Genomic DNA, 26278 nt, shown 5'->3' on the forward strand with positions numbered 1-26278 from the left:
CTGGGGTGTGCCCAAATGCGTGTAAGAGCAAAAGACAATCCTCTCTGGAAGAACAGAGCTTCAACTCCAGGTCTCAAAGAACTTCTACAGATAAATTTCCAAGCAGTATGAACTGACAGTCAAAAATCAAAAGCACACATGAAGTCAAAGCATCATGAGAAAAAGCTGGCAGAAACGAACAGCAGAAATGGACCTGCAAACTCACACACACGTACCAGCTCCTCTCAGAAGCCACAAAGTGTAATCACTCTTGTGTAACGGTCCAACTTTTCTCACAAAGAAGCACCCACAGCTCTGTCTTCTCTCCTGTTCATAATAAGATGTCGGCTCCTTTCACCATCTTGGCTATCCCCTGGACATACCGTAGCTCATAACCCTTTTTGAGCATTCCCAATGGAATCTGAGCACTGCAGACAGGATGGGATCATTCACTTTCCCTGATCTACACTCTGCTCCCATTAACGAAACCAGATACATAAATGTGCTTTTCAATATTCTTGACTCTCACTAACGAAGTCCCATGAATTTCAAAGACCCATATTCGTGTAAACTTGCTGAGTCTAATACACAGCTCTGGGTCCCAAGGTGAGCAATACAGTCTATCTGCCCAGAATGCCGCTAATATTTAGGAGGTGTGAACAAAATCCAAAACCTCCCACTTTTACCCCGTGAACTAATGTCAGGTCGGACGGCATCCTCATCGAATCCTGAACTGGTATGACTGATTTTTCTGAAATAAAATAGTTCACTCTTACCTTCCTTAAAAAAATGAATTTATTTGTTTGGGCTTAACATTTCAGTCTAAGATATTTTTGAATGTTGATTCTATTCTCCAATCTATTAGCCACCTTTTCTATTCCAGCTTTAAGTTACGTTTAAATTTGATGAAGCTAATTCCTATGTCTTTATCCAAATTGATAAAGGCCCTGAAAGGTATAGGTTATGCTGTGTGACTTGAGACAATCCCACCAGGTCAACAACTCATTAGCTTGTATCATTCTCTTCGCCGTTAGTTTCCGTGTTAGATAACTCAGAATTTAGGAAATCTTGGAGCAGTTTGGAGACACAAACATATTAGCATATTCTCTCTAGATATACACGGTTCCTTCATCTCCAAATTCTGATGGTTTTAAATCTCTCTCCCCACCTTCCTTTGTTTCATCAGCTAACCTTTACTGGGGCACAGTGTTAGGCACTGGAAACGTGGAAAAAGACACAGATCTCACGGTCTAGTCAGGTGACACCCGCTCATCCATAAAGGTGCTATACCCACCACATTCTCCCCAAGCCTTCATCGTGACAGAGCAAGAGAGAGTTTTGAAAGCTCTTCTCGTTCCTTCTTCTTCCTCCCTTCCTTTTCTCCTTCCTTCAACAAATGTTTATGAAAACCCCATTACGTTAGGCACGGGGCATGTACAATGCTCCCAGCCCTGGCTGACAGCACACATTGTAGTCCTGGGAGACAAGCAGAGGCAAATGAAATAGTGCCTTGTGAGCAGTGCTACGAAGGAGACGACACGGAGCTGACCCACACATCAGAGAAAAGCCTTAGGAAGGAGAGGCACCCGCAACTATGGGCGAGCGTTATTATGTACCAGGCAACAGGAACACAGAGATGAAAGATGAAATCTTGGCCCTCCAGAAGTTTATAGATCTGGAATATGACCTGTCTAACATCTGTGACCTTAAGTGAAAAAATGGAGCCTAGAAGGAAGGGGCTTAAAAATCCTCCCCGACCTCGCCACCCCACCGCCTCCCGAATCCCAACCTGGGTTTTTCTGTCTGCGGCCACAGTAGGAGGGCCCCAAGAGGGCACCTCCTCCCCTGTACCACACTTCTTCCCCAACCTTACGTGCTAATGCTGCTAGAAGAAAAGTTTTTCCGGTGGGGTCAGGTGATGAGATTAGAATCATTCATACCTGAGCTTATTAGAAATCACACCGGTTCCAGCTCAGCTCAGGACAGATTCTCTAACGAAAGTCAGGGTCTCCTAGTTCCTAAGCACCCCATGACCTTCTGATGCAGGCAAGGTCCCTGTGCTGGACAGGAAAGTTTCCAAAACCTATTGAGAAAAAGAATTTCCTCCACAAATAAGTCCCCTGATGACCCCAAATGCATCTCACCTTAAAATGAGATCAAGATGTTGACAGTCTTCTGGCTAGGATATTCCACTCTGGAGAGATGGATGAGAATATTTTAATGTGGCATTTTCCAGTGATATGAAAAGCCGCTCACATACCCCAAACAGAAAATCCCACAGTTTTTAGTAGCTTAGGCGTGACTGTGTGTGAGTGCTTGGGCTGCGTCAGTTTTTTACTTATTTCTGTGGTTAGTTCCCAACGTGACCTGGCTTCTTCACTCCACTCAGCCCCACTGGGCAGTCAGACAGTGGGAGAGTCTAAAGAGGCTTGGCCACTGCAAAGCCTGGGAGGCAGACACTAAAGATGGCCAAGGAGGCCGTCCCTGCTGCCCCCTGAGGACACTCCACTCTGCCACAGAGACAGGTTTCAAAGTCAGACAGTCCTTTATGCAAACCTGGAACTTATTAGCTACATGGTAGTACACAAGCTACTTAATGCCTCTGATGACCATCCCATCTATAAAACAGATATAATATCACATGCTTACGTACTAAGCAGCAACACTGCCAGGCGCGTGGTGAGGCTCCGAGGTTACAGAGAAGAAGCGTAAAGTGTGGTCCACGCACACACAAACAGGTAGCTTCAATTACACACGAGCAAGTATCAACATACGGATGGAGGAAGGCAGAGGGTTATAAGCAAGGAGGCAGCATGCTGTTTTGAAAATTAAATAAGATAGTGGTACAAAAAGTACCTGGAAAGGAGATCGATCAAAATGGTGGAGTAGAAGTGGAACTCACCCCTCCCATGAACACATCCAAAACACACCTACAGGCGGAACAGTTCTCACCGAAAACTAACCGGAAAATGGCAGAAAGACTCCTGTACAACCAAGGCTGTAAGAAAGATCCACACGGAATCAGGCGGGAAGGGAAGAAAAGCAATCAGGTCGGGTCCCCTGGGAAGGGAGTCAGAGGAAAAGGGAGATTACATGGGCAGAGATCCACCCTGGGGAGTGAGCAGTTCAAGCCGCATGTTGGGCTCCCCATTCCCGGGGTCCAGCACCGGGAAGATGAGCCCCTCGAGCTGACTGGAATGCCAGTGGGACGGACAAACAGGAGGGCTGTGGGAAGGCTGGACTCCGCTGGAGAGAAGCATGTCTGCGGTGGCTTGCTCTCAGGGCAGGGTGGAGGGCGGACGGAGGACTGCTCCAGTGGCTGCCTCGTTTCCCACCCTGGCATGTGCCCCTGCCTGAGACAAGTGAACACCCTAGCCCAGCTTACTTCACATCGCAGCTCCACGGTGGACTGGGGAGAGAGCTCGGCCACTGCTGGCACTCGCTCAGCCAGTGCATCAGAAGCAGCCCTGCTCTCTGACGGCACCTGGACTCCACAGTCCACACCCCGATAGAGACTGAGAGCCCACACGGGCCCCATCTGCTCTGTGGCATGGCTCCACAACAGGGCGGGGAAGGCAGAGGCTGGGGGCAGGGGCTGGCTGTGAGGGACAAAGAAGACGTGGCCCCGAGGTTGCATCTGAGCAGGATGGGAGCAGCCACTGTGGTGCTTGCACAGGCAGCATAGGGAGGCAGCCCTGACCTCTGTCTGTGGCCGGGTCACCACAGCCCGCGCCCCGTCATGAGCCGAGAGCCCACACAGGTCCCATCTCGCTCCAGCACTGCTCCCCCGTCTGGGGAAAGGGTCCCAGCGCTGAGAAAGGGGAGAGCATACACTTAAAGGGAACACAGCTGGCTTGGAGCCAAACCTCAGGGCTTCTGCTACAGCAGCTGGGGATCTGCCCCTGCCCCTGCCCCTGATAGGGCAGTAATGGCCACAGAGCAGAGGGGAAGCCTGAGCTCACAGCTGGCTCCAGCTTTAGCCCCTCCATCTATAATCCCACCTTCTACCAAGGTGAGAGCTGCCAGCACACCCTGAGGAAAGATGTGACTTGCTTTGAGGTCAAATCCAGCTCTCCCACCAAAGGCAGGAGGCAAATGTAGTCTGTACAGGGACACTCCCACATAAGGACACCCTTCAGGACTGTAACAGATAACTACTGTTTCACGTAAGTTCATAGAGGCAGAGAAAGTTAAGCAAAATGAGAAGGCAGAGGAACTGGTCTCAACTGAAAGAGCAAGAGAAACCCCTGAAAAAATAAATAATGAAAGAGAAGTAAACAAATTACCAGATAAAGAATTCAAAGCATTAGTAATTCAAATGCTAACTGAATTAGGGGAAAGAATAGATGAACACAGTGAGAATTTTAACAAGGAAATAGAAAATATAAAAAAGAACCAGTCAGAAGTGAAAAATACAGTAACAAATGAAAAACACTATAAGGAATTAATAGCAGACTAAGTGATACAGAAGGACGCATAAGTGACCTGGAAGATAGAATTATGGAAGTCACCCACTTGGAACAGCAAAAAGAAAAAAACAAATATGAAAAAATGAGAACAGTTTAAAAGATCTCTGAGATAACACCAGGCATTACCAACATTCACACTGTAGGGGTCCCAGTAGGAGAAGGGAGCCAAAAATATAGTTGATGAAATTATGGTTGAAAAATTCCCAAACTTGAAGAAGGAAACAGATATTAAGGTATAGGAAGCTCAGAGGGTCCCAACCAAGATGAACTCAATTAGACCCATGCCAAGACATATCATAATTAAAATGGCAAAAGTTAAAAACAAAGAGAGAATTCTAAAGGCAGCAAGAGAAAAACAGAGTCATATACAAGGCTATCAGCTGATTTTTCTGCAGAAACTTTGCAGGATAGAGGGAGTGGCAGGATACACTCAAAATGCTGAGAGGGTAAAACCTGCAACCCAGGATACTCTACCCAGCAAGTTTATCATTTAGAATTGAAGGAGAAATAAAGAACTTCTCAGATAAGCAAAAACTAAGAGAGTTCATCAATGCTAAACCTACCCTAAATGAAATGTTAAAGGGTCTTCTCTAAGTGGAAAAGAAAAGGCTATATAACAAGAAGTAAGAATCTATAGAAAAGGAAAAATCCAACTAGGAAAGGCCTCAGTGAGGGCTGAGGATCAACCACTTAAGTAAGCTAGTACAAAGATTAAAGACAAAAAACTGGAAAAGCAACTCTGACTACAATGAATGGTGAAGGGATAGACCTGAAGCTGTAAAATGGGACATCAAAACCACAAAACATGGGGGAGGGGAGTAAAAAAATGCAGATCTTTTAGAATGTGTTTGGACTTAAACGACTGACTATCAGTCTACCACAAGTATCAACAGATACAGTTATAAGCCAAGATACATGAACCCCATGGTAACCACACATCAAAAACCAGCAATAGATACACAAAAACTAGAAGGAAACACAAACATACTACTAAAGAACCACAAGGGAAGAAACAAGAAGAAGAAGAAATGAACAGAGAAGAACGATAAAAACAACAGGAAAACAAGTAATAAAACAGAAATAAGTACATACCTATCAATAATTAATTTAAATATCCATGGACTAAATGTTCCAATCAAAAGACACAGGGTAGATGACTGGATTAAAAAAAAAAAGACCCATTTATATACTGTTTACAAGAGACTCACTTCAGAGCTAAAGACATATACAGACTGAAAATGAGGGGATGGAAAAAGATATTTTATGCAAATGGAAATGACAAGAAAGTAGGTGTAACAATACTCGTATCAGACAAAATAGACTTTAAAACAAAGTCTATAACAAAAGACAAAGAAGGGCACTATATAATGATCAAGGGGTCAATCCAAGGAGAGGATATTTTACTTGTTACCATATATGCATGCACCCAATACAGGAGCACCTAAAAGTATAAAGCAAATATTAACAGACATAAATGAAGAAATTGACAATAATACAATAATAGTAGGGGACTTTAGCACCCCACTTACATCAATGGACAGATCACCCATAAGGCAACAGTGGTCTTAAATGATACAATCGACCAGTTGGATTTAATAGATATCTACAGGACACTCCATTTCAAAACAGCAGAATACACGTTCTTTTCAAGTACACATGGAATGCTCTCCAGGACAGATCACATGCTAGGCCACAAAATAAGTCACGACAACTTTAAGAGGACAGAAATTATATCAAGCATTTTTTTCCCAACCATAATGGTATGAAACTTGAAATCAATTACAGTAAGAAAAATAGGAAAAGCACAATACGTAGAGACTAAACAACATGCTACTAAAAAACCAATAATAAAATCAAAGAGAAAATCAGAAAATACCTCAAGACAAATGAAAATGGAAACACAACTTTAAAAAATCTATGGGATGCAGCAAAAGCAGCTCTAAAAGGGAAGTTTATAGTGATACAGGCCTTCTAGAAGAAACAAGAAAAACCTCAAATAAACAACCTAACCTAACATCTAAAGGAATTAGAGAAAGAAGAACAAAGTCTAAAGTCAGCAGAAGGAAGGAAATAGTAAAGATAAGAGAGGAAATAGAGACCAAAAGAACAATGGAAAAAAATTCATGAACCTAACAGCTGTCTTTTTTTTTGAAAAGATAAATAAAATTGATAAAGCCTTAGCCAGTTCACCAAGAAGAAAATGAAAGAGTACCCAAATAAACAAAACAAGAAATGAAAGTGAAGAAATAACAAATGATGCCACAGATATACAAAAATCATAAGAGAATGCTATGAACAGTTCTATGCCAACAAATTGGAAAACTCAGAAGAAACACACAAGTTTCTAGAAACATATAGCCTGCCAAAACTGAGTCAAGAATAAACAGATAATTTGACAGATTACTAGATGTGAAACAGAATAAAAAAAAAAAACTCCCTGCAAAGAAAAGTCCAGGACCAGATGGTTTCACTGGGAAATTCTACCCAACATACAAAGAACTTATACCTATCCTTCCCAAACTATTCTGAAAAACTCCCAAATTCATTCTATGAGGCCATCATTACCTGGATACCAAAATCAGACAAAGACACTACAAAAGAAGAAAATTACAAGCCAATATCTTTGATAAATGTAGATGCAAAAATCCTCAGTGAAACACTAGGAAACTGAATCCAACAACACATACAAAGAATCATACACCATGCTCAAGTGGGATTTATTCCAGGATTTCAAGGATGGTCCAATATTTGCAAATCAGTCAAGGTTATAGACCACATTAACAAAAGGAAAGATAAAAATCACATGATCATAGATGCAGAGAAAGCATTTGACAAAATTCAACATCCATTCATGATTAAAACTCTCAAAGTGGGTATAAAGGGAATATATCTCAACATAATAAAGGCCATTTACGATAAACCCACAGCTAACATCATACTCAATGGGAAAAAGCTGAAAGCCTTTCCCCTAAAATCAGGAACAAGAGAAGAATGACCACTCTTACCACTTCTATTTAACATCGTATTGGAAGTCCTAACCACAGCAATCAGACAAGAAACAAAGGAAGAAAGGAAGAAAGAAAGACAGACATCCAATTGGAACGGAAGATGTAAAACCATTACTATTTACAGATGACATGGCACTATATAAAGAAAATCCTAAAGTCTCCACCAAAAAAACTATTAGAAGTAATAAATGAATTCAGTAAGGTTGAAGGATACAAGATTAATACACAGAAATCTGTTGCATTTCTATATACTCATAATGAACTATCAGAAGGAGAAAGTTAAAAACAAAATCTCATTTAAAATTGTGTCAAAAAAATACCTAGGAATAAACTTAAACAAGGAGGTAAAAGAACTATATTCTGAAAATTATAAAACACTGATAAAGGAAACTGAAGATAATTCAAAGATATGGAAAGATTTCCTGTGCTCTTGGATTGGAAGAATTAATATTATTAAAATAGCCATACTACCCAAAGCAATCTACAGATTTAATGAAATCCCTGTCAAAATACCCATGACACTTTCCACAGAACTAGAACAAATAATCATAAAATTTATATGGAACCATAAAAGACTCCAAATTGCCAAAACACTCTTGAGAAAAATGAACAAAGCTGGAGGTATCATGCTCCCTAACTTCAGACTATGCTACAAAGCTACAGAAATCAAAAACAGCATGGTTCTGGCACAAAAACAGACACATAGATCAATGCAACAGAATAGAAAGCCCAGAAATAAATCCACACACCCATGATCAATTCATCTACGACAAAGAAGGCAAGAATATACAATGGAGAAAAGACAGTCTCTTCAACAAGTGATGCTGGGAAAACTGGACAGCTACATGTAAAAGAATGAGATCACAACATTTCCCAACACCATATGCAAAAACAAACTCGAAATGAATTAAAGACCTAAATGTAAGACCTGAAACCATGAAACTCCTGGAAGAGAAAATAGGCAGGACACTCTTTGACATAAATTGTAGCTATATTTTTTTGGATCTGTCTCCTAAGGCAAAAAAATAAATAAAAGCAAAAATAAACAAATGGGACCTAATTACACTTAAAAGCTTTTGCATAGCAAAGGAAACCACTGACAAAATGAAAAGACAACTGTTGGAGTGGAAGAAAATATTTGCAAATGATATTACCGATAAGGGGTTAGTATTCAAAATACATAAACAGCTCATACAACTCAATATCAAAAAAACAAACAACCCAATTAAAAAGCGGGCGGAAGATCTGAACAGACATTTTCCAAAGAAGACGTACAGATGGCTAACAGGCAAACGAAAAGATGTTCAACATCGCTAATTATTAGAGAAATGCAAATCAAAACCACAATGAGCTATCACACATCTGTCAGAATGGCTATCATCAAAAAGTCTACAAATAACACATTTCAGTTAGGATGTGGAGAAAAGGGAACCCTTGTACACTACTGATGGGAATGTAAATTGATACAGCCACTATGGAAAACAGTATGGAGGTTCCTCAAAAGCCTAAAAATAGAACTACCATATAATCCAGTAATTCTACTCATAGGTATATATCAAAATAACCTGAAAATGCTAATTCAAAAAGATACATGCACCCCAATGTTCACAGCAGCATTATTTATACAATAGCCAAGATGTGGAAGCAACCCGAGTGTCCATAAACAGATGAATGAAGATTTAGTTTTCTGCAAATCACAAATCACATTCCTCTTCCCTGCTTTACAGGAACCATATTAAATTGAGTTATGTATCTCAGGGACTTGCTCTGAAAAACATGGATTACGTACCATGTTACACTGTTGTAAGAACCTGTGAACTTTTACAAATGAAAGAGGAGCCTGCACATGTTTTTTACTTCATTTTTATTTCTCAGTGCCTGTCGACTTTCCAACCACTCGCACACACAAACACACACACTCCACACACAATGGAATATTACTCAGCCATTAAAAAATGAAATTCTGCCATCTGCAAAAACGTGGATGGACCTAGAGAGTATTATGTTCAGTGAAATAAGACAGAAAGACAATTACTGTATGTTATCACTTATATATAGAATCTATAAAAAAACAAATGCACAGATATAGAAAACAAACTAGTGGCTACCAGTAGGGAGAAGGGTTGGGGGAGGGACAAGATAGGGGTATGGGATTAAGAGATACAAAATACTATGTATAAGATAAATAAGCAACAAGGATACATTGTATAGCACAGGGAAATACAGCCATTATTTTGTAATAACTTTAAACAGAGTATAGTCTATAAAATACTGAATCACTATGCTGTACACCCAAAAGTAATGTAATGTTGTAAATCAACTATACTTTAATAAAAAAAAAATTTTTTTAAAGTATCTGGCACTGAGAAGGCACTCAGGGTAGATTCTTCTGATTCCCCAAGACAGATCTGTGCCTCTAGATGTACAAAATGTTTTCAGATCCTGTCTCAGGGAGATGTTGACCAAGAATGATTTAGTCGCAGATGAGTCAAAATGGTGTACAGTTGATTAACATGTGGCATTGAGGAGAGTCCCTTCCTGCCTTTCTAGGCACCCTGCACCTTCCCTGGCCCAGCCTTGCCTGGCTCAGCTTCCTTTCCTTCCTTCTGGGATAGTACAGTGGAAGTATTTTGGGGACAGTCAAGCTTTTAGTTTTCTGCAAATCACAGTACTAGATTCTTCTTCCCTGCAAAAATGAATGCTACGAGGCAGTGAGCATGTTGGACAGTAACACCACGAAGCACAGTGGTGCCTCACCAAGTACATTCTGGGAAGAGTGTCACCCTCTGGAAACAAAGGGAGATGGTGCTCCCTGGCCGAAGCCTGCTGACACTCATGAATTATGTATCTGGAAGCTTATTCACATTCCTCTTCCCTGCTTTACAGGAACCATATTAAATTGAGTTATGTATCTCAGGGACTTGCTCTGAAAAACATGGATTATGTACCATGTTACACTGTTGTAAGAACCTGTGAACTTTTACAAATGAAAGAGGAGCCTGCACATGTTTTTTACTTCATTTTTATTTCTCAGTGCCTGTCGACTTTCCAACCACTCGCACCAGGCAGGCTGTTTGATTCATTCCCTAGTCACAAAATCACTTTCACACTTTCATCCTCCCCAAATTATTGCGTCCCTTTTCTTCACTAAGCAAAAAATCCATCCTGATCTCAGCCTAATTTGGGTTTCTTTCAAGTGCCACCAAAGGCTTTCCTCCTGAGCATTCCCCAATCCCATCTCTACTTTCAAGGGTTTCATTACTGAGGCCAGGAAGGTAGGGGCATGGATTTTTAGATGGATTGCCAGTGCCCTGTTTCAGCCCAATGTATGGCAGTAAGATTAAAGAGAAAAACAAATACGCTGTGGTGGGCAACTCTAACAGAGCCCCACAGTCTCTGCAAACGTGGTGGGATGCATGTACATAATTATGTCACATAAAACTGTAATGTCTGTCTTGTGGGGAGGTGCCTCCTTTGCTGGCTTTGATGAAATAAGTGATGTTGGTGAGGCCCACCTGGCAAGGAACTGAGGGCAGCCTCCAGCTGACTGCCAGAACTGCTGACCTCAGCCAACGGGTGTCAAGGAACTGAATGCTGCCAACAACCATGTGAACTTGGAAGTGGATCCTTCTCCAGTCAAGCCTCAGATGAGACCGCAGGCCAGGTCAGCACCTTCACTGTAACCTTGTAAGAGTCTGAAACAAAGGACCCTGCTACACTGTGCCAACCACTTACCCACAGAAAGTGCAATAATAAACTATGTTATTTTAGGCCACCGCATTTATGTAATATTCCTGTGTAGCAATACATAACTAAATTCAGAGAAAGAGAAAAGCAGCCCCTGACATCTGAGAGCTAATCTGGTACTCTCAGCAAGGCCTTGATGTTGCTGGGAGCTGGCCTGCACTCATACTAGGCTTCGGTGTTAAATGTAAATAATTCCGGAGAACAGCAACATCAGACACGCACAAGCATCGACCACTCTGTAATCATGTTTGTACATGGACAGAAACCTGAACATTGTTCAAATCCCCTAAATGATCAAACATCCCCCTATACCAGCTAACATGGGCATACAGCTTCAACCTTGATTCACTGCCCCTGTCTCATAGATTTCTTTACATAATATTCACTGAATTGCCCCTCCTTAAGGCATACAACACAGAGCAAAGCTCTACTTTCTTGAAGCTTCCCCCAAATCCCCTAAAACAAGTCTGAATCCCCTAAGTCTTTTCTGATGCCTCCTTACTGAGATGCTGCATCATTCCCCATTGGTGTGTGGTCTCCCTCACTACAACCAGCAATAAACCCAACTTGTTCAACTATGGGTATGTTCCTAGTGGTCTTTGGCTGGAGGATATTGACAAGACTATAGCAAACAAATAAAGCAAATAACAAAAACAAAAAAGCAAACATGATTTTACCATGGAACTTGAATAAAAATAGAAGTTTAAACCAATAAAGAAAATACATAGTTTAAATTAGATCTAAAATACAAAAATATAACAAAGTATCTCCAAATGAGTATAAAGAAATTATTTGATAAATGATATTAAGTGGATAGGAGCAGGAAAACTAGGATGAATGTACACTTAGACTAAATAAAAATGAACTCTACATAGCTTAAAGGATTAAACATAATAAAAAATGAGCTGAAATGTAATGAATTACTCTATCAGATCCATGTGAAAACTATTCTGAAGACTGGAAACGTGGAAAGTGTTTAGAATTTGATGTGACCAAAAAAAAAGCAAATTGTAAAAGTGCAAATAAAGCCTACCATTAGGTGCATGGCTATAACGTGCCAGGAACTGTTTTAGGCATTTTGTTCACATTTCATTTAATCTTCACAACGCCGTGCCAGGAAAGTTATATTATTCCTATTTTATAGATGAAGATACTAGAGCAAAGAAGTTAAATAAACTGCCCAAGGTCACAGAGCTAGGAAGTTGAGGAGACAGGCGTGAACCAAGATAGGACTCCAATGCTGTGTTTGTAACTACACTGTTCTACCTCTTCTAGACACACATGATGATTGCAACTAGGTGTTACCATGGATATCTGGGGACAAACACCGGATTAAATATGCAAATGTGAGATAACTGTGATACGGGAACAGGATTAAAGGCAATTTAATTTTAAAAGTACTTGTCTTTAATGCTATATATTTAATGCAAATAACGCAGACAATCAAGCAATGAACTGGTGAACTCCAATTCTCCATGAGAAGTTTTAATTACATACGTCCTTGGAAAAAGACCTGTCCAAAACTACTATCTCACTCTTTTCTGGAAGAACAGAACAGATGCAGAGAAGCAAGAATACAGAATGCAGCCATCGGATCACTGTACAAGGGTGAGGTAGGGAACGCTCAGGGGATAGAGGCCCAGCAGGAATTGCTGAGCTGATGGGGAAGGCAGGTAAGCTTCAAGACTCGCAAGCAAGGACAGGTATACTAAGGAGGGTCTGCCTACTTGCTTCCCCTCTTATCATCTGAGCTCCTATCTGCTTGCAGTGGGCAAGTATGAAGATAAAAATCAGAGTCCCTGTAGGAACAGCAGTGAGTGCCCCATCCATTTGTCTTTTGGTAAAAACTGGATTCAGCAATGCCATGTGGCGACCTAAGGGCAGGTACAGACTCACCCTCTTGCCATCCAGGTGTGTGTGCTGACTGCAAACCAAGATAACTTCTTCTTAGGGCAGTGAATTAATCACTCTTTCCACAACTATGTCTTCAAGTCTTTTGATTTTACTGGTACTTTTAGGATGACCTAAATCTTTTTCCGGTCAAATCTCAGATGACACTTTGACAACTGTCACCTTTTCTAGGTGGTAAATTAAAATACAGGATACTCTGGATTCTATGAAAGTTGGATTAGAAAACCCATGTTAAGAAGCATTGATTTGGAGGGCGGGGAAAACAATAGAACTCCATTCCCCAGACATTCTATGCCATTTTTAAAAAGCTGGTTTATAACATTACATGAATTTATGTGTACAACACTTTATTTCGACTTCTGAAAGTGTGTCCACCAACAAAAGTTGTTTCCATCCGTCACCGTACTGTTGACTCCCTTTACCCATTTCGCCCTCCCTCCACCTTCCTCCCCTCTGGTAACCACTACTCTGTACCATTTTACTCAGTCTTACTCAGAAGGCCCCTCACTTGGTGGGAGGTGACCACCCGCTGTGTTGACAGCAGATTATAGCTACCAGGTTACAGGTGACAGCTGTTCCCCAACTACATCATCTGTGCAACTGCTTCAGAAGAACATTGCTCAGAGGGTCAGGGCAGAGCTAATTTGTCGTCAAGGCTGTTGAGACAGGGACAGCAAAGCTGGATGCTTCAACAGACATCAACGTTTTAGTGGGGCAGCCTGAGTAGGGCTGGGGAAGGAAGGACGTGAAACAATGCCCTGTAAATCTGATTTTACCGATACTATGTTTCAGCCAGACCAGAATCAGTTATGTGCAAAATGATTAATCACTGTCTCCCTGAAATATTCAAGGTCCTGCTGCCTATTCTTAGGATGGAAAAAAATCTAACGCTGAAATATGACTTTCAGGCTTTTGTTCATTCTATACCCTTTTAATAAAGCAGAACACAAAATTTTGCCTTGGGCTTAGCTGACTTATGGGGTTTATCTCCTAAGCGGCAAAGTTTCATCCCTCAGCCCCATCACCAAACTGAGCCCAAGTTATAAGAAGCCTGGTAGAGAAGGAAAAATGCGGGTGCTGTACCTAACACGTCCATTTATCAGATGCAATAATTGCTCTGAGAGACAGGTTTTCTCTTTATATTTATAGAAAAATAGGCACTGCAGAAGAAAATGAATTCAGCTAACGGGCAAACGCGGATGACTCTGCATGGTGTATGTTTTTGACAAACATGGCTGATGAATTACAACTTGCCTCCCTCACTGCTGGGAGGGGTTAGGTAAGCAGGAGAAGTCCTTGGGGCAGTATCTGAGGCAAAGGCTCCAGCTGGGTCCCCACATACCTTCTCTGCATACTCAGACACAATCTGCTTGATCTCGGCAGAGCAGAGGCCCACGATCTGGCCCACGGAACTAGCGGTCAGACGGCTCTGCAATCACAGGGAGGGTGTGTTCTCAAGGCCGTGCACTGTCTTTCACACAACTGGAAACCCTGAACACTATTAAAGTAAAATAGATAATATTCCCAGGGGAAAAAGTAATTTGGCTTTTGCTCATGTGTTCGGAAACATGGAAGGGAGAAAACAAGCTTCAGGGCAAAGGTTAAGTCACCTCCCTCCTCCTGAGTCACTCAGCAGGCTGTGTTAGATTCTCCTCGGACCCTGGGTATCCTGGAGAATCATTCCAGGGATTTTACTGCTGAGGGTCACTAAAAAGAGCCTGAAGGGAACTTGGCAGGCATAGGACTCAGAGGAAAAAAGTACAAATGGGAGAGGAAACGGGATCTCAGAATTCCTGAACTACCTCTTGACTGCCACAGGCCCTTCCTGCCCAAAAAAGGAATTCTCCTTTCAAAGCACTTGGTTAAACCTTTTAACACAGGTCATGAATGAGCTCTGGGAAGAGTGAATATATATTTAGTACCCTATCATCTACCTAGATGGTGTAGGAGGGAAACAAGGGCTCCTTTGGCATGGGATGCCACATGCAGTTATGGAAAGGCAGGGCTGAACCACAGCTCTCCTGCAGGGGCCCTGTGATGCCATCCCAGCTGGGACATCCTGTCTTCACATGGGTCCTTCAAATCTCCCTCCTAGAGGTTCCCATGGACAGCAACACCGTGCATGTATAAAAGGTTTCCAAAAGAAAGATCCCAAGAAAACGGGAAGCAGGGTGCTGAAACGAGAGGGCCCTGAAGGTGGACACTTGGAAGAGGCCCCCTCATAGCAGAGCCGGGGTGGTGCCAGGCCTCCACCTCCACACCACGCCCACCCACATGACCATGCCTGCCTCACCTCCTCACGTGCCATGGCAGTCATCTTGGTCATCAGGGACTGAATACGCTGCTAAAAGAAGAACAGGGAGAGGTAGCAGTGAGCAGGTCTGACCACACAAGACTTAAGCAGGGTGTTGCAATAGGTCTTCACAGTGGAATCCAAGGGCTATTTCAGCCGGTCTCGTTTTACGGTGAGCCTCATGAGAGGTGATGAAAGGAAGCTGAAAAGGGCGTGAAAGGCCAGCCAACAGCAGCTGGCTGTGAGAGGCAGCTGGCCATCCTGGAGAGCTGCGATGAAAGCGAGATTTCCCCCAAAGACTTAGGCGGAAACCGCAGGGGCTACGTGGACCACTCACCTCTTCAGCAGCCTGAAGCTCGTCTTCCTCGTGGGCGTCGGCTTTCTCTGCAGCTAACAGCCCTGTGGGAAGTGCCATTTTCTTGTCCTCGGCCTGGAAGGGAAGGTGGGAAAACAGCTGAGCACTGCAGTTGGAGATTCAGTAGAGAAAGGACAACACTGCAAAGGAGAGTGAGTCTGTGAAAGAAAACACACAGATCTGGACAAGTCACCCAGTCTCGGGGAAAGAGAGCGAGGTTCAGAGACCGGGGCTTCCACTACAACCACAGCCCAAGCAGCTGGAGCCTCGGGTCTCACCCAATGCCCGCCTCCATTTCTGAACTGCTCACCGACGCAATTCCTATCAGGTCATACACCTTGCCAGACTTACCCTTACACTTTGCTTGGGTCTTCCCCTACTTTAATTCCTGCTAAGAGCATATCACTGCCTTAAGATCACTGCCTGTTTTTCAACAGAGACCCATTAGTGGGATATGAAAGTAATTTATCAGGTATGATTGGCATCTAAATAAATTAAATAAAAACAACAGAACACAACACATCCAAGTGCACTACAGGTAGTAAAGGGTTATGTACCGCTTTGTGAAACTTTTGTTTTTGGGGTTGTATCTGCAGGGGTGTGTGTGTGTGTGTGTGTGTGTACTGAACCATGATGAAAAACAGAGTTCTTACTGCCAAGAGTGGTCAGCAAAGTTTGAAAACCACTGGCCTGAAGAATAAGACTCTAAACTGCTTGCCCTGGTGATCAAGCTCTAGGCTATGGACCCAGCTCAAGGCCTAAATGTACCGCACCACACTCAGGACACCTGGAGTAACGGCTGCTCCCCAAACCTGGGCTGCAAGTCTAGGGTTCTTGGTTTTAGCTCCATCTTTGCCATTCACCAGCTGGCAACCTCAGGCTTACCTTCTCTGGATACTGGGGTCTTCTAGGGTTGAATGAGAGGACTGCCCTCAGATACCCTTCTGAGACCATCCCAGTTCTGAGATGAATTTCTATAACAAGCCTATGACTGACCCTGGGGCATGGCCTGAGCGCCTGCATATATCTACAGGGGATAAGACTTCCAGTTCAAATGTGCCATCTCACATGAGAATGATAAGGCAAGGCCAATGCAAATAATATTTCATGGGCATCTCACGATTTTTCCAATCATAACCAAACTGCCTTATTTCAGAATATAGTCATATACACAGACATTCTTTTCAGACTTAAAATTACATATCACACATACACATCAAATTCTTATACATTAGATGCCACGTGACACTCAGATCCAGAAAAAAAACCTTGCTTTGGAGGAAATGGCTGTTTGGTTGAGTGAAAACACAGATGTGGAAGAAATAATAAGAAAACCAAAAAAGAAGATGTCATAATGAATGCATAAATCACTGTTAATGAGAATCATATAATGATGATAGTTAACGCTTAGTAGATGTGCACTATGGGTTGGATTATTCTACATCCTTTATATTTTAATCTTCACAACAACGTTGTGAGGTAGTACAATTTCTGCCCCCATTTCACAGATGCTGTGAACTAAGGCACAACAAAGTATACCGACCAAAGTCACACAGTGAAGGGCAGGAGCTAGGATTTGAAACCAGCCAGTCTGGCTTTAGAACATATGCTCCAAGTCACTGTCAGTGCCCTCCAAGGACTGAGACAATGGCCACAGAAAGCAGAGGGAGGCCGGGGTCAGGGAAGGCTTCCTGGAAGGACTGAGGAATGGGGGATCTGGACAGAGGAGGGGTGGCAGGAGAAGAGCAGGCAGAGTGGTGTCTCATTCAAGAAAATCTGGGGGTCAGGAGGGGAATGAGGAAAGAGGTTTTACTAGATCTCAAGCTGTGGACTCTATTTTTTAAGAGGCCACTGGTCACTTTAGTTAGCATATTATTATTGAGAAGGCAGTGGATAAGAGCACAGGCTTTGATGTCACACAGATGTGGGTTCAGATTCTTATTATGGCACTTTAGGAGCTGTGTGATCTTAGACCAATCACTGAGCCTCTCTGAACCTCAGCTTTCTGCCCTGAAAAACAGAAATAAGTATCTTCCTCACAGACCTGTTCAGAGGAATCAGTGAAAAAAATACATGTAGAGCCCTGAACAAAGGGCCTGAACACAGGAAAGGTTTGGCACTATAAGATTTATATGCCTGCCCTGCTGCTGACAGTTAAGAACCGTGAATGAATACTGATACATATAAAAAAAATACATGAATGAAGAGAAATCCTTGATACTCTTTTAGGGACTTATAAAACCCCATCTTGACTTTCCGTTTTTTCCACACCAGGTTGTCTTAGTACAGGGCCAGCCTGTAACGTGCTCTCTCTCACCACCATCAGCCTGCTGACACCTGTGTAGGGCCTCTCTCATCAGATGAGGAGTGCTAAGGGCTCTGGGAGTGGACTTCGTCTCTACGGTTTTAGAGTTATTACAGGCTGTCTGTTTGACCCTGGTGTCATGACTTCCAATCACCCTTCACTTCCAGTCCCATGATGAGGTGTTGCCTCAGCTCCGCAGCCTGCACGGGCAACAGACTGGGGATGCCACGAGGGAGATTCAGGGGCCAAAGGCTGCTGGCACATCCCCGCTGCCCGGGGTTGCCCAAGGACCAGGTTCCTGCTGTCCCACCCCTGCTGGGAGCCTGTCCGCGTGGGACAGAGGCAAAGGGAAGTAGCACTTGCGTCTCTCAAACATTCTCTCCCATTAGCCAAGCTTTTCTTACCTTCTCTGCTTTGCTCTGGCGGCTAAATCCATACCTCCTGCAAGCCACAAAAGAGGGGAGTTCAATTACTATTAAAAAAATAATTTGATCACAGGCATTTTAGTTGGATTTTCATATGAAAAGCACCACAAAGAATTTAGGCTATTTGGTGACTGGAGAACGTTTCAAGTGCCTAAACCAAAAACATATCCCACTGTTTCTGAATAAAGTGCCCGCCGTTCTATTTGCCATATAAATACTATAAATGGGAACTCTTCCTGCAGAGTGCAACGTTCTCTTTAAGTGCGATTACTACTCTTTGAATCAGGAACTGTATTTCAGATCCACGGTTTAAGCTAAAAGCCTTAAAAATATCTGTATGATATGTGCATGTGTTGGCTCAAGCTAAACATGCTCTCTAAATGACTACTTTCATAACCTCATGTCCAGCCCATTTTTTATTCTCAAACGCAATCCAAGCATGACGCCAATAATGTTGTGTGCTCACTTCACGCCAAGTTTAAATTCAAAGATGCTCACAAATGCACTTTAGTTTACATTAACTTTTCAGGTTCTAATTAATATCTATTTTTTATTTTATTTATTTATTTTTTTGCGTTACGCAGGCCTCTCACTGTTGTGGCCTCTCCCATTGCGGAGCACAGGCTCCGGATGCGCAGGCTCAGTGGCCATGGCTCACGGGCCCAGCCGCTCCGTGGCATGTGGGATCTTCCCGGACTGGGACACGAACCCATGTCCCCTGCATCAGCAGGCAGACTCTCAACCACTGCGCCACCCAATATCTATTTTTTAAAGCAATGCAAAAAGCGTTCGACCTAGAACAAAAAACCGTAATGCAAAACACCCAAACTCACTTACCTTTAAATAGTTTTTAAAGAAATAAAATCACATGCAAGCATTTAAGAAAAACAAATTAAGGGCTCCTGCTCTGCCCTCACCCTGCTTGCTGCGTCGTGTGCTGGCCTCTGACCTGGTCTCGGGCCTCCACGCCCCCTCTTCCTTCCCCATCCCTTATTCAACCTCCCGCTGGCCTGGCCCACATCTGTCACTGGCAGGGAACACCTGCCCTTGTGGGCACTGTCACTAGGGCCTCCCTTCCACGGCCCCGCCTAACAACCGCTGAGCGTCACTCACCACCAGCAGGTCACCTTCCCCACTCCTGTGCATCAGCCCCCGAGCAGAGCTCTGCACACTGTGTTATTCTCCTGGCTCCTCCTACTTTCCTAATCACTCCTCACACCTCAGCTCTAAAGCCACCTCTTCTTTGAAGTGTTCCCAGACTTTGCTTTGGATGGTTTTAGTCATTTCCAAAAGTCAGTTCCACTTTCAATCTGAAAATCTCAATCTGGGACCAGTGCTTTGCCTGCCATGTGATGAGTGTGAAGGGAAAGACACACTTGGGCACAGGATTGCTTAGAACTCTGCTGACAAATCACAGGCTTAGTTTACAGTTGAGTCTGGTAGAAAGTCAGGACAATGGGTTTAGCTAGAGTCTTCACTCTGGTGCCAGCAAACTGTGTAACATGGGGGAAATTGCTTCACTTCTCTGAGCTTTGTACCACTGATATGGGATTGCAAACATGATCCCAAGCCCTGTTTAAACAGCTTCCATAGGATTTCTATAAATTACCACTGACGGTACGGGAGGGCCAGAAGGAGATACAAACTACAGGCTGGGTAGTTTGGGTTGGAAACTTTTCAATTGCTCAAACATTCTGCCCTGGCTGATCCATCCCTGCGCCTGTACGTGTTCCCCCTACTTCCTGGACAGAAATCATGTCCAACTGCCTGTTTGCCTGTCTGTATCCTTCTCCAAGAAAATGGAGAAATCAAGAAGCCAAAAGTATCACCCGACCTTGCAACAGGTTGTCTTATAACTGGAGAGACCAAAAGTCACTGCCGGTTACACTGTGCCCATCCTCTAGGCACAGATCTACAGGCCCAAAGTACAGCAGACTAAAGTTATGTGTTGAGTATCCACCCAAATCCTGTACGGGACCTTACGGCAGATTCAGTGAACTGGCTTAGTCAACATCTAGCATCTTACTATACCGTGGAGGCAGGAGAACAAATAACTCTATTTTCCATACTCTCTTGCACCTGGGGCTCTGAATACTACTTAGGTTCCATCAATGAGATGCATTTGCTGGAGTTCTGAATGTGTAGCAGGTAGAGAAGGAGACAGCAAAAGCACAAAGGATTCACTGCACTGGTGTGGATCACAGTAGCAGTACCCTGGTTCTGGGGCCAGAAGCTGTCACGGTGGTTTTCTGATTTTGGCAAAGTGGGTGGTTTCTTTGTCAGTAGCTGCAGTACCAGCTTCCCAACTCCACAGGCTGTTCACTAGCTTCCTGATGACGGAGGCAGAAGCTGCATCCCAGGCAGCCCAGATCTAATGTGACACTTGGGAAGTGACCCTGCTCAGCCTACGTCACATCTCTTAACTCCTCCCATCCACCCCTGCAATCAATCTTTTCTGCTGAAACTAGTGGGAAGGTTTTGTGTCCTGAACCAGGGAGCGCTGACCAACAGAGGGTCTCTCTGAAGCTTCCCACTCCTAGAAGTGTCCTTGCACCCTGGGTATTCTTTTGTTTCCCAGGCCTTCAGTCTGTGGAGACCTTCAGGGCAGAAGACATACCCTCAGGCAGACGGGCCTTATCTAAGGGCCAGGAACTTTACAGATTTTTCAAATAAAGCAGTAAACAGCTAAATCTGAGTATTTCAATTCCCAGGTCCCAGCTACTTCTCCTTAAAGACAGAGGCTCTGGGAAGACTTTTCTGACCACCCAAAACTAGGTTAGGCCCACACAGATAGGCACTTCTGTGTTGACACCCACGGGGTCCAATAATTATGTGTTATGTGCAATCTGTCTGTTGAGCCCTGGAGGGGAAGAAATTTGCTTCATTCACTTTTTTTTTGCGGTACACGGCCTTCTCATTGTTGTGGCCTCTCCCGTTGCAGAGCACAGGCTCTGGATGCGCAGGCTCAGCGGCCATGGCTCAGGGGCCCAGCTGCTCCACGGCATGTGGGATCTTCCTGGACCAGGGCACGAACCCGCGTCCCCTGCATCAGCAGGCGGACTCTCAACCACTGCGCCACCAGGGAAGCCCCATTCACTTTTTTTTTCTTTACGTTTTTTAAATTGAGGTATAATTCATATAACATAAAATTCGCCATTTTAAAAGGTATACTTCAGTGGTTTTTAGTGTATTCACTACTTTGTGCAACCACCACTACTATCTAATTCTAGAATAGTTCCATCACCCAAAGAGCTCCACAACTAATATATATAAATAGCAGTTAGTCCAATTGTCCCCTATCCCCTTCCCCTGGCAACCACTAATCTACTTTCCATCTCTGTGGATTTGCCTATCCTGAACATTTCATATAAATGGAATCGTACAACACGTGGCCTTTTGTGCCTGGGTTCTTTCACTTAGCGTGCTTTCAAAGTTCATCAATATTATAGCATGAATCAGTACTTAATGCCTTTTCATGACTCAATAGTATCCCATTGTATGAAAAAACCACATTTTGTCCATTCAGCAGCTGATGGACATCTGGTTTGTTTCCACTTTTTGGTGACTGTGAATAGTGCTGCTATGAATATTCACTTTTGTATCCCCGGCGTCTAGTGCAGTGCCTGGCACATAGTAGGTACTTGATTAACGTTTGCTGAATGAAGAGTCCCGCTGACTCTTCTAAAGGTTTCCTTCTCCATGTGACATAGTGGCAACTCTTTCATGACAAAAAAGAGCTGTCCTCAGCTGCCTATCAACGCCTGCCTCATTTGCTCACTGGTCCCACATCTCTGGGAGACTCTTCCGTGCTGTTTGAGTTTCACCAGGAGAACGTGATACCCTTTTGCAGCCTATCATCCTCACGAAGAGCAGGGAGATGCTTCAACTTATTTCTACTACAAACACATTTACTTCTCTTTCATCCTTCCTAGAGCATCCTTTCATGCTGTATCCTACAACCTACCTTTCCTCTTGCCCTGTCAGCTGGGCCCTTTCCTCTCGAGCACCAGCCTGATATGCAGTGCCACGTGCTTCAGTGTTCTCCTGGATTTCCCATTGTTAGCTCTGACCCACCAACCCAGCTGATGTCTACACCGTCAACACCAACAGAGCTCCAGCCCTCTCACCACCCAGTCACTTCCTCACACTCCAGACCCAGGACTCGGTCTTTATCATCAAGGATGTACATCTTCTAGAACTTTAAATCAGTGTTCACATACCCAAGTTATTCCAGACATACTTAAACATATTCCAATAACTAAAGCATGTAATAAAAAAATTTAAATTTAACTTAACTGTTAAAATTCTGTTCCTGAGCCATACTAGTCACATTGTAAGTGCTCAACAGTCACACGTGGCTACTGGCTACCATACTGCACATCACAGTTCTAGAAAACAAACTAACTTTCTCCCCTAGGGCAAAGTAAGACATATCAAATCGTCTGGAATCCAGAACAAATCAGGGGCATAAAATAGCCCTAAATACTAAGGACTGTGGATTCTGTTCTTTGTTCAGTCAACTAGCATTTACTAAATACTCTATGAGCATGTCATGGGCCTTCAGAGGGGACACAGGTTGGGAGAGACATGTCATATGCACTTAAAATGCACTTCCCCACAGTGACAGTTTCATAGTGTGGTTAGTTGTTTAAGTTTAGCTCTTAAAAGTTGATTGGACCCATAATATAATTGAAATACTATAAAGATACAATTGTGTTTAAGTCTAAAATTGAAACTATGAGTCTTGTTTTCCCAACAACACAACATTTAAACAAATATGTCCAACATGTTTTTAACAAGACACACAGTCCATAAGGTCCTCAGTATAGTTGGCGAGGCTCAAAGTCTAGCCTTATTTGAGCAACTGAAAGTCAAAAAAGGGAGAAGAAACTGGGATGCGGGCCTCAAAGCCAGATGCTCTGCGGGCTTAGGCTGATGACTGACCTCTAACCCCAAAGAAGAAACACTGTTTTCAGACCTTGTTATTCTAGGAGTCAAAGTATTTTCCATCTTGTCAAGAGGCGAGATGAAGAGGAAAACAGAAGCACTGACAACAGATGAGGGATTAGGATTCCTAGGTGGGGATGAGCAATTAAGGGGTGCTACAACAGTTAGGGGGAGGCAGGGAGGGGTGGAGTGAGTCCCTGAGGCAGTAGGCGCCCAGCCTTGCCGGATTAGGAAGGAAAGGGAAGAGGGTAAGGCTTCTCATAAAGGAGCTGGAGGGAGGGCTAGAGCTGGGGGTAAGGAGAACATAGGGATGAGGAGAACTGAAAGGAGGGGCTCAGGTGAGGCTCCTCATCTGCATCTAAAGGTCACATTTAAGCGCATCTGAGAACTGAAAACTGCTGCTGCTCAGGATGATGGTGATGAAGATGATGGTGGTGATGGTGATGGTGATGAAGAGGAAGATGATGGTGATGATGATGATGGTGGTGATGATGATGGTGTTGGTGGTGGTGATGATGGTGTTGGTGGTGATGATGATGGTATTGGTGGTGATGATAGTGATGGTGATGATGATGGTGTTGGTGGTGATGATAGTGATGGTGATGATGATGGTGTTGGTGGTGATGATAGTGATGGTGATGATGATGGTGTTGGTGGTGATGATGATGGTGTTGGTGGTGATGATGATGGTGTTGGTGGTGATGATGATGGTGTTGGTGGTGATGATGATGGTGTTGGTGGTGATGATGGTGATGATGATGGTGTTGGTGGTGATGATGATGGTGTTGGTGGTGATGATGATGATGGTGTAGGTGGCGGTGGTGATGAGAATGATGATGGTGGTGATGATGATGATTGTGATTATGGTGATGATGATTATGGTGATGATGATGGTGGTGGTGGTGGTGGTGACAGCACCTAACAGTTGACATTTCCTTTTTCCACATGAGACAAACTGTTCAAAATCCTTCATAAAGACATTGTTATGTAATCCTCATCAAATGGGAAAGATCTCAAGCAGTGGAGAGTATTGACTTAAAACCCTAAGGGAGGAGTAAGAGAGACAGAAAGGAGGCGAGCAGCCTGCCCAAGGAAGGGGAATAAAAGGACACTTCTTGGGGCTATAAGTTTTATCCCATTTGCTCTGTCAGCTGTAATAACCACTCTCTGGTTGTTCAGTCTCAGATCCAACAACCAACTCTGGGCCTGTCTTCCTAAAATCAAGAACCAAACTCTCACCAGAGGCTCAGACAACATTTGTAGGTAATAATGATGACATGTTTTTGGAGTCCAGCAAACCTGAGTTCAAGTCCCACTTTGAGGCTCTTACTAGTTCTTAATAGTTAGCAGTTGACCTTGGGCAGGTTATTTTTTAACCTTTCTGAATGCTGTCTTCATCATTCGCAAAATGGGGAATGAGCTGAATAAACCATCAGAATTCTCCACCTTCACAAACTCACCCTCTCTTTACCAGAAAAGCTTAAAAAAAAAAAAAGAAAAAAAAGGCAAAATAACCCCATCTCCTAAAAAACAAACAAAAAAAGGCTTCATCAAACACCCACCCCAGGCTCAGAAATCAGGAGTCAGCATGATCCCACCAATAAGAACTAAAGCTAGTTCTGAGATACATACTGGATATTGGAAAAAATGGAGGTATGAACAATACAAACTACCAAAAACCACACTTCCATAAGTCTTCTCTGGCTCCGGAACATGTGACACTCCCAGAGGCTGCCTCTCCAGCTCTGGCTCGCCCGGACCAGCGCAGTCTCGTGTGCCCGCCTGCAGCTGAGGGGTGGCTAGAGAGCCCCCCTCACAGTGTCCAAGGCGTGCAACTCGTCCAGTGGCACGGGACCTCACACCCGAAGGGCCCCGCATTTGGCTGTTGCCGCTGTCATGAAATCCTTAATGATTAATCATTATTCATGATTCTCAGGGGCCTAACGTGCCCTGCATTTTCATTTTACTCTGATTGGGCCCTGCAAATTATGTCGCTGGTCTGGAGGTGCCTGACTCAGAAGCAGCTCAATTCGCAGCAACAGCTGGTGAGCTGTGGGGCAGCCCTCACGCTCAGGTCAGGGCCAGAACTAACAACTTCCTTTGAATGAAACGGACTAGCTTTCATTCTCAGGAAGAAAGGATCTGAGCCCGCATTACTCTCTCAAAAACAAACAAATGAACAAACAAACAAAAAGCGGCAACTGCAATTCCATTTGAGAGATGGAATAAGTAAGGCAATTAAGCCTTAATTTCCTTCTGGCTGTCTCCAGTACCCTAGAGGGAGAAGCCAGCAGATGCTCACTTGGAGATGCTAGTGGCAGTGCTGTTACTTCCAGCCCCCCAGTGCAGGCTGGGTTATGAGCAGGGCAGCACACAGCAATCACTCCGAGCAGAGGGGGGAGGAAGCACAGGAGACATACTCACATCAAGGAATCAGTGACCCTAAATAGAAAATTCAGGACACAAAGGAAGGTTAATACCCAGAGCCAAGCAAAAGATGCAACGAGGAGAAGCATTTCCGTGTGTGTGCGTGTGTGTGTGTGTGTGCGCGTGTGTGTAACTGAAAACTGAGGCTATAAGAACTGTATTTTTAAAAATTAGAGATGTTTTTAAGAAGTGACAAAACTACTTCTAAATTCTTCATTTTCCTGGTCAGGACAATTCTTCACAGGGAACCAAAACGATTAGACTCTGACACAAAGTAAAACTGCTGTAACTGCCTTCAATTCTTAGTTTACCTGAAGATGTTAACATATGGCAGGGGCATGAAGGGCAGCCCACCTGGGCCTCTGTGAACGCCCCACGCTTCCCAGCTCCCCGAGGAGGGCAGAGCCGGGGA

At 43.6% G+C, this 26278-nt stretch overlaps 1 protein-coding gene across 3 annotated transcripts in view; it reads right to left on the reverse strand.

Moving 5' to 3' along the window:
* The window catches only part of CCDC93 (coiled-coil domain containing 93), a 91392-nt gene that overhangs the window by 38113 nt on the left and 27001 nt on the right, over positions 1 to 26278 (reverse strand). For all 3 annotated transcript variants that reach the window (XR_004350679.1, XM_032637089.1, XM_032637090.1), the window contains 4 exons: positions 18472 to 18508; positions 15745 to 15837; positions 15408 to 15458; positions 14457 to 14543 (listed from right to left, as the gene is read on the reverse strand). Coding sequence is in view for 2 of the 3 variants with exons in the window: in XM_032637089.1 (XP_032492980.1) it covers positions 14457 to 14543; positions 15408 to 15458; positions 15745 to 15837; positions 18472 to 18508 (268 nt within the window). In the remaining variant the exon portion in view is untranslated. The remainder of the gene's footprint in view (positions 1 to 14456; positions 14544 to 15407; positions 15459 to 15744; positions 15838 to 18471; positions 18509 to 26278) is intronic.

This window comes from Phocoena sinus, chromosome 7 (assembly GCF_008692025.1).
Source record: "Phocoena sinus isolate mPhoSin1 chromosome 7, mPhoSin1.pri, whole genome shotgun sequence".
Lineage (NCBI taxonomy): Eukaryota > Metazoa > Chordata > Mammalia > Artiodactyla > Phocoenidae > Phocoena > Phocoena sinus.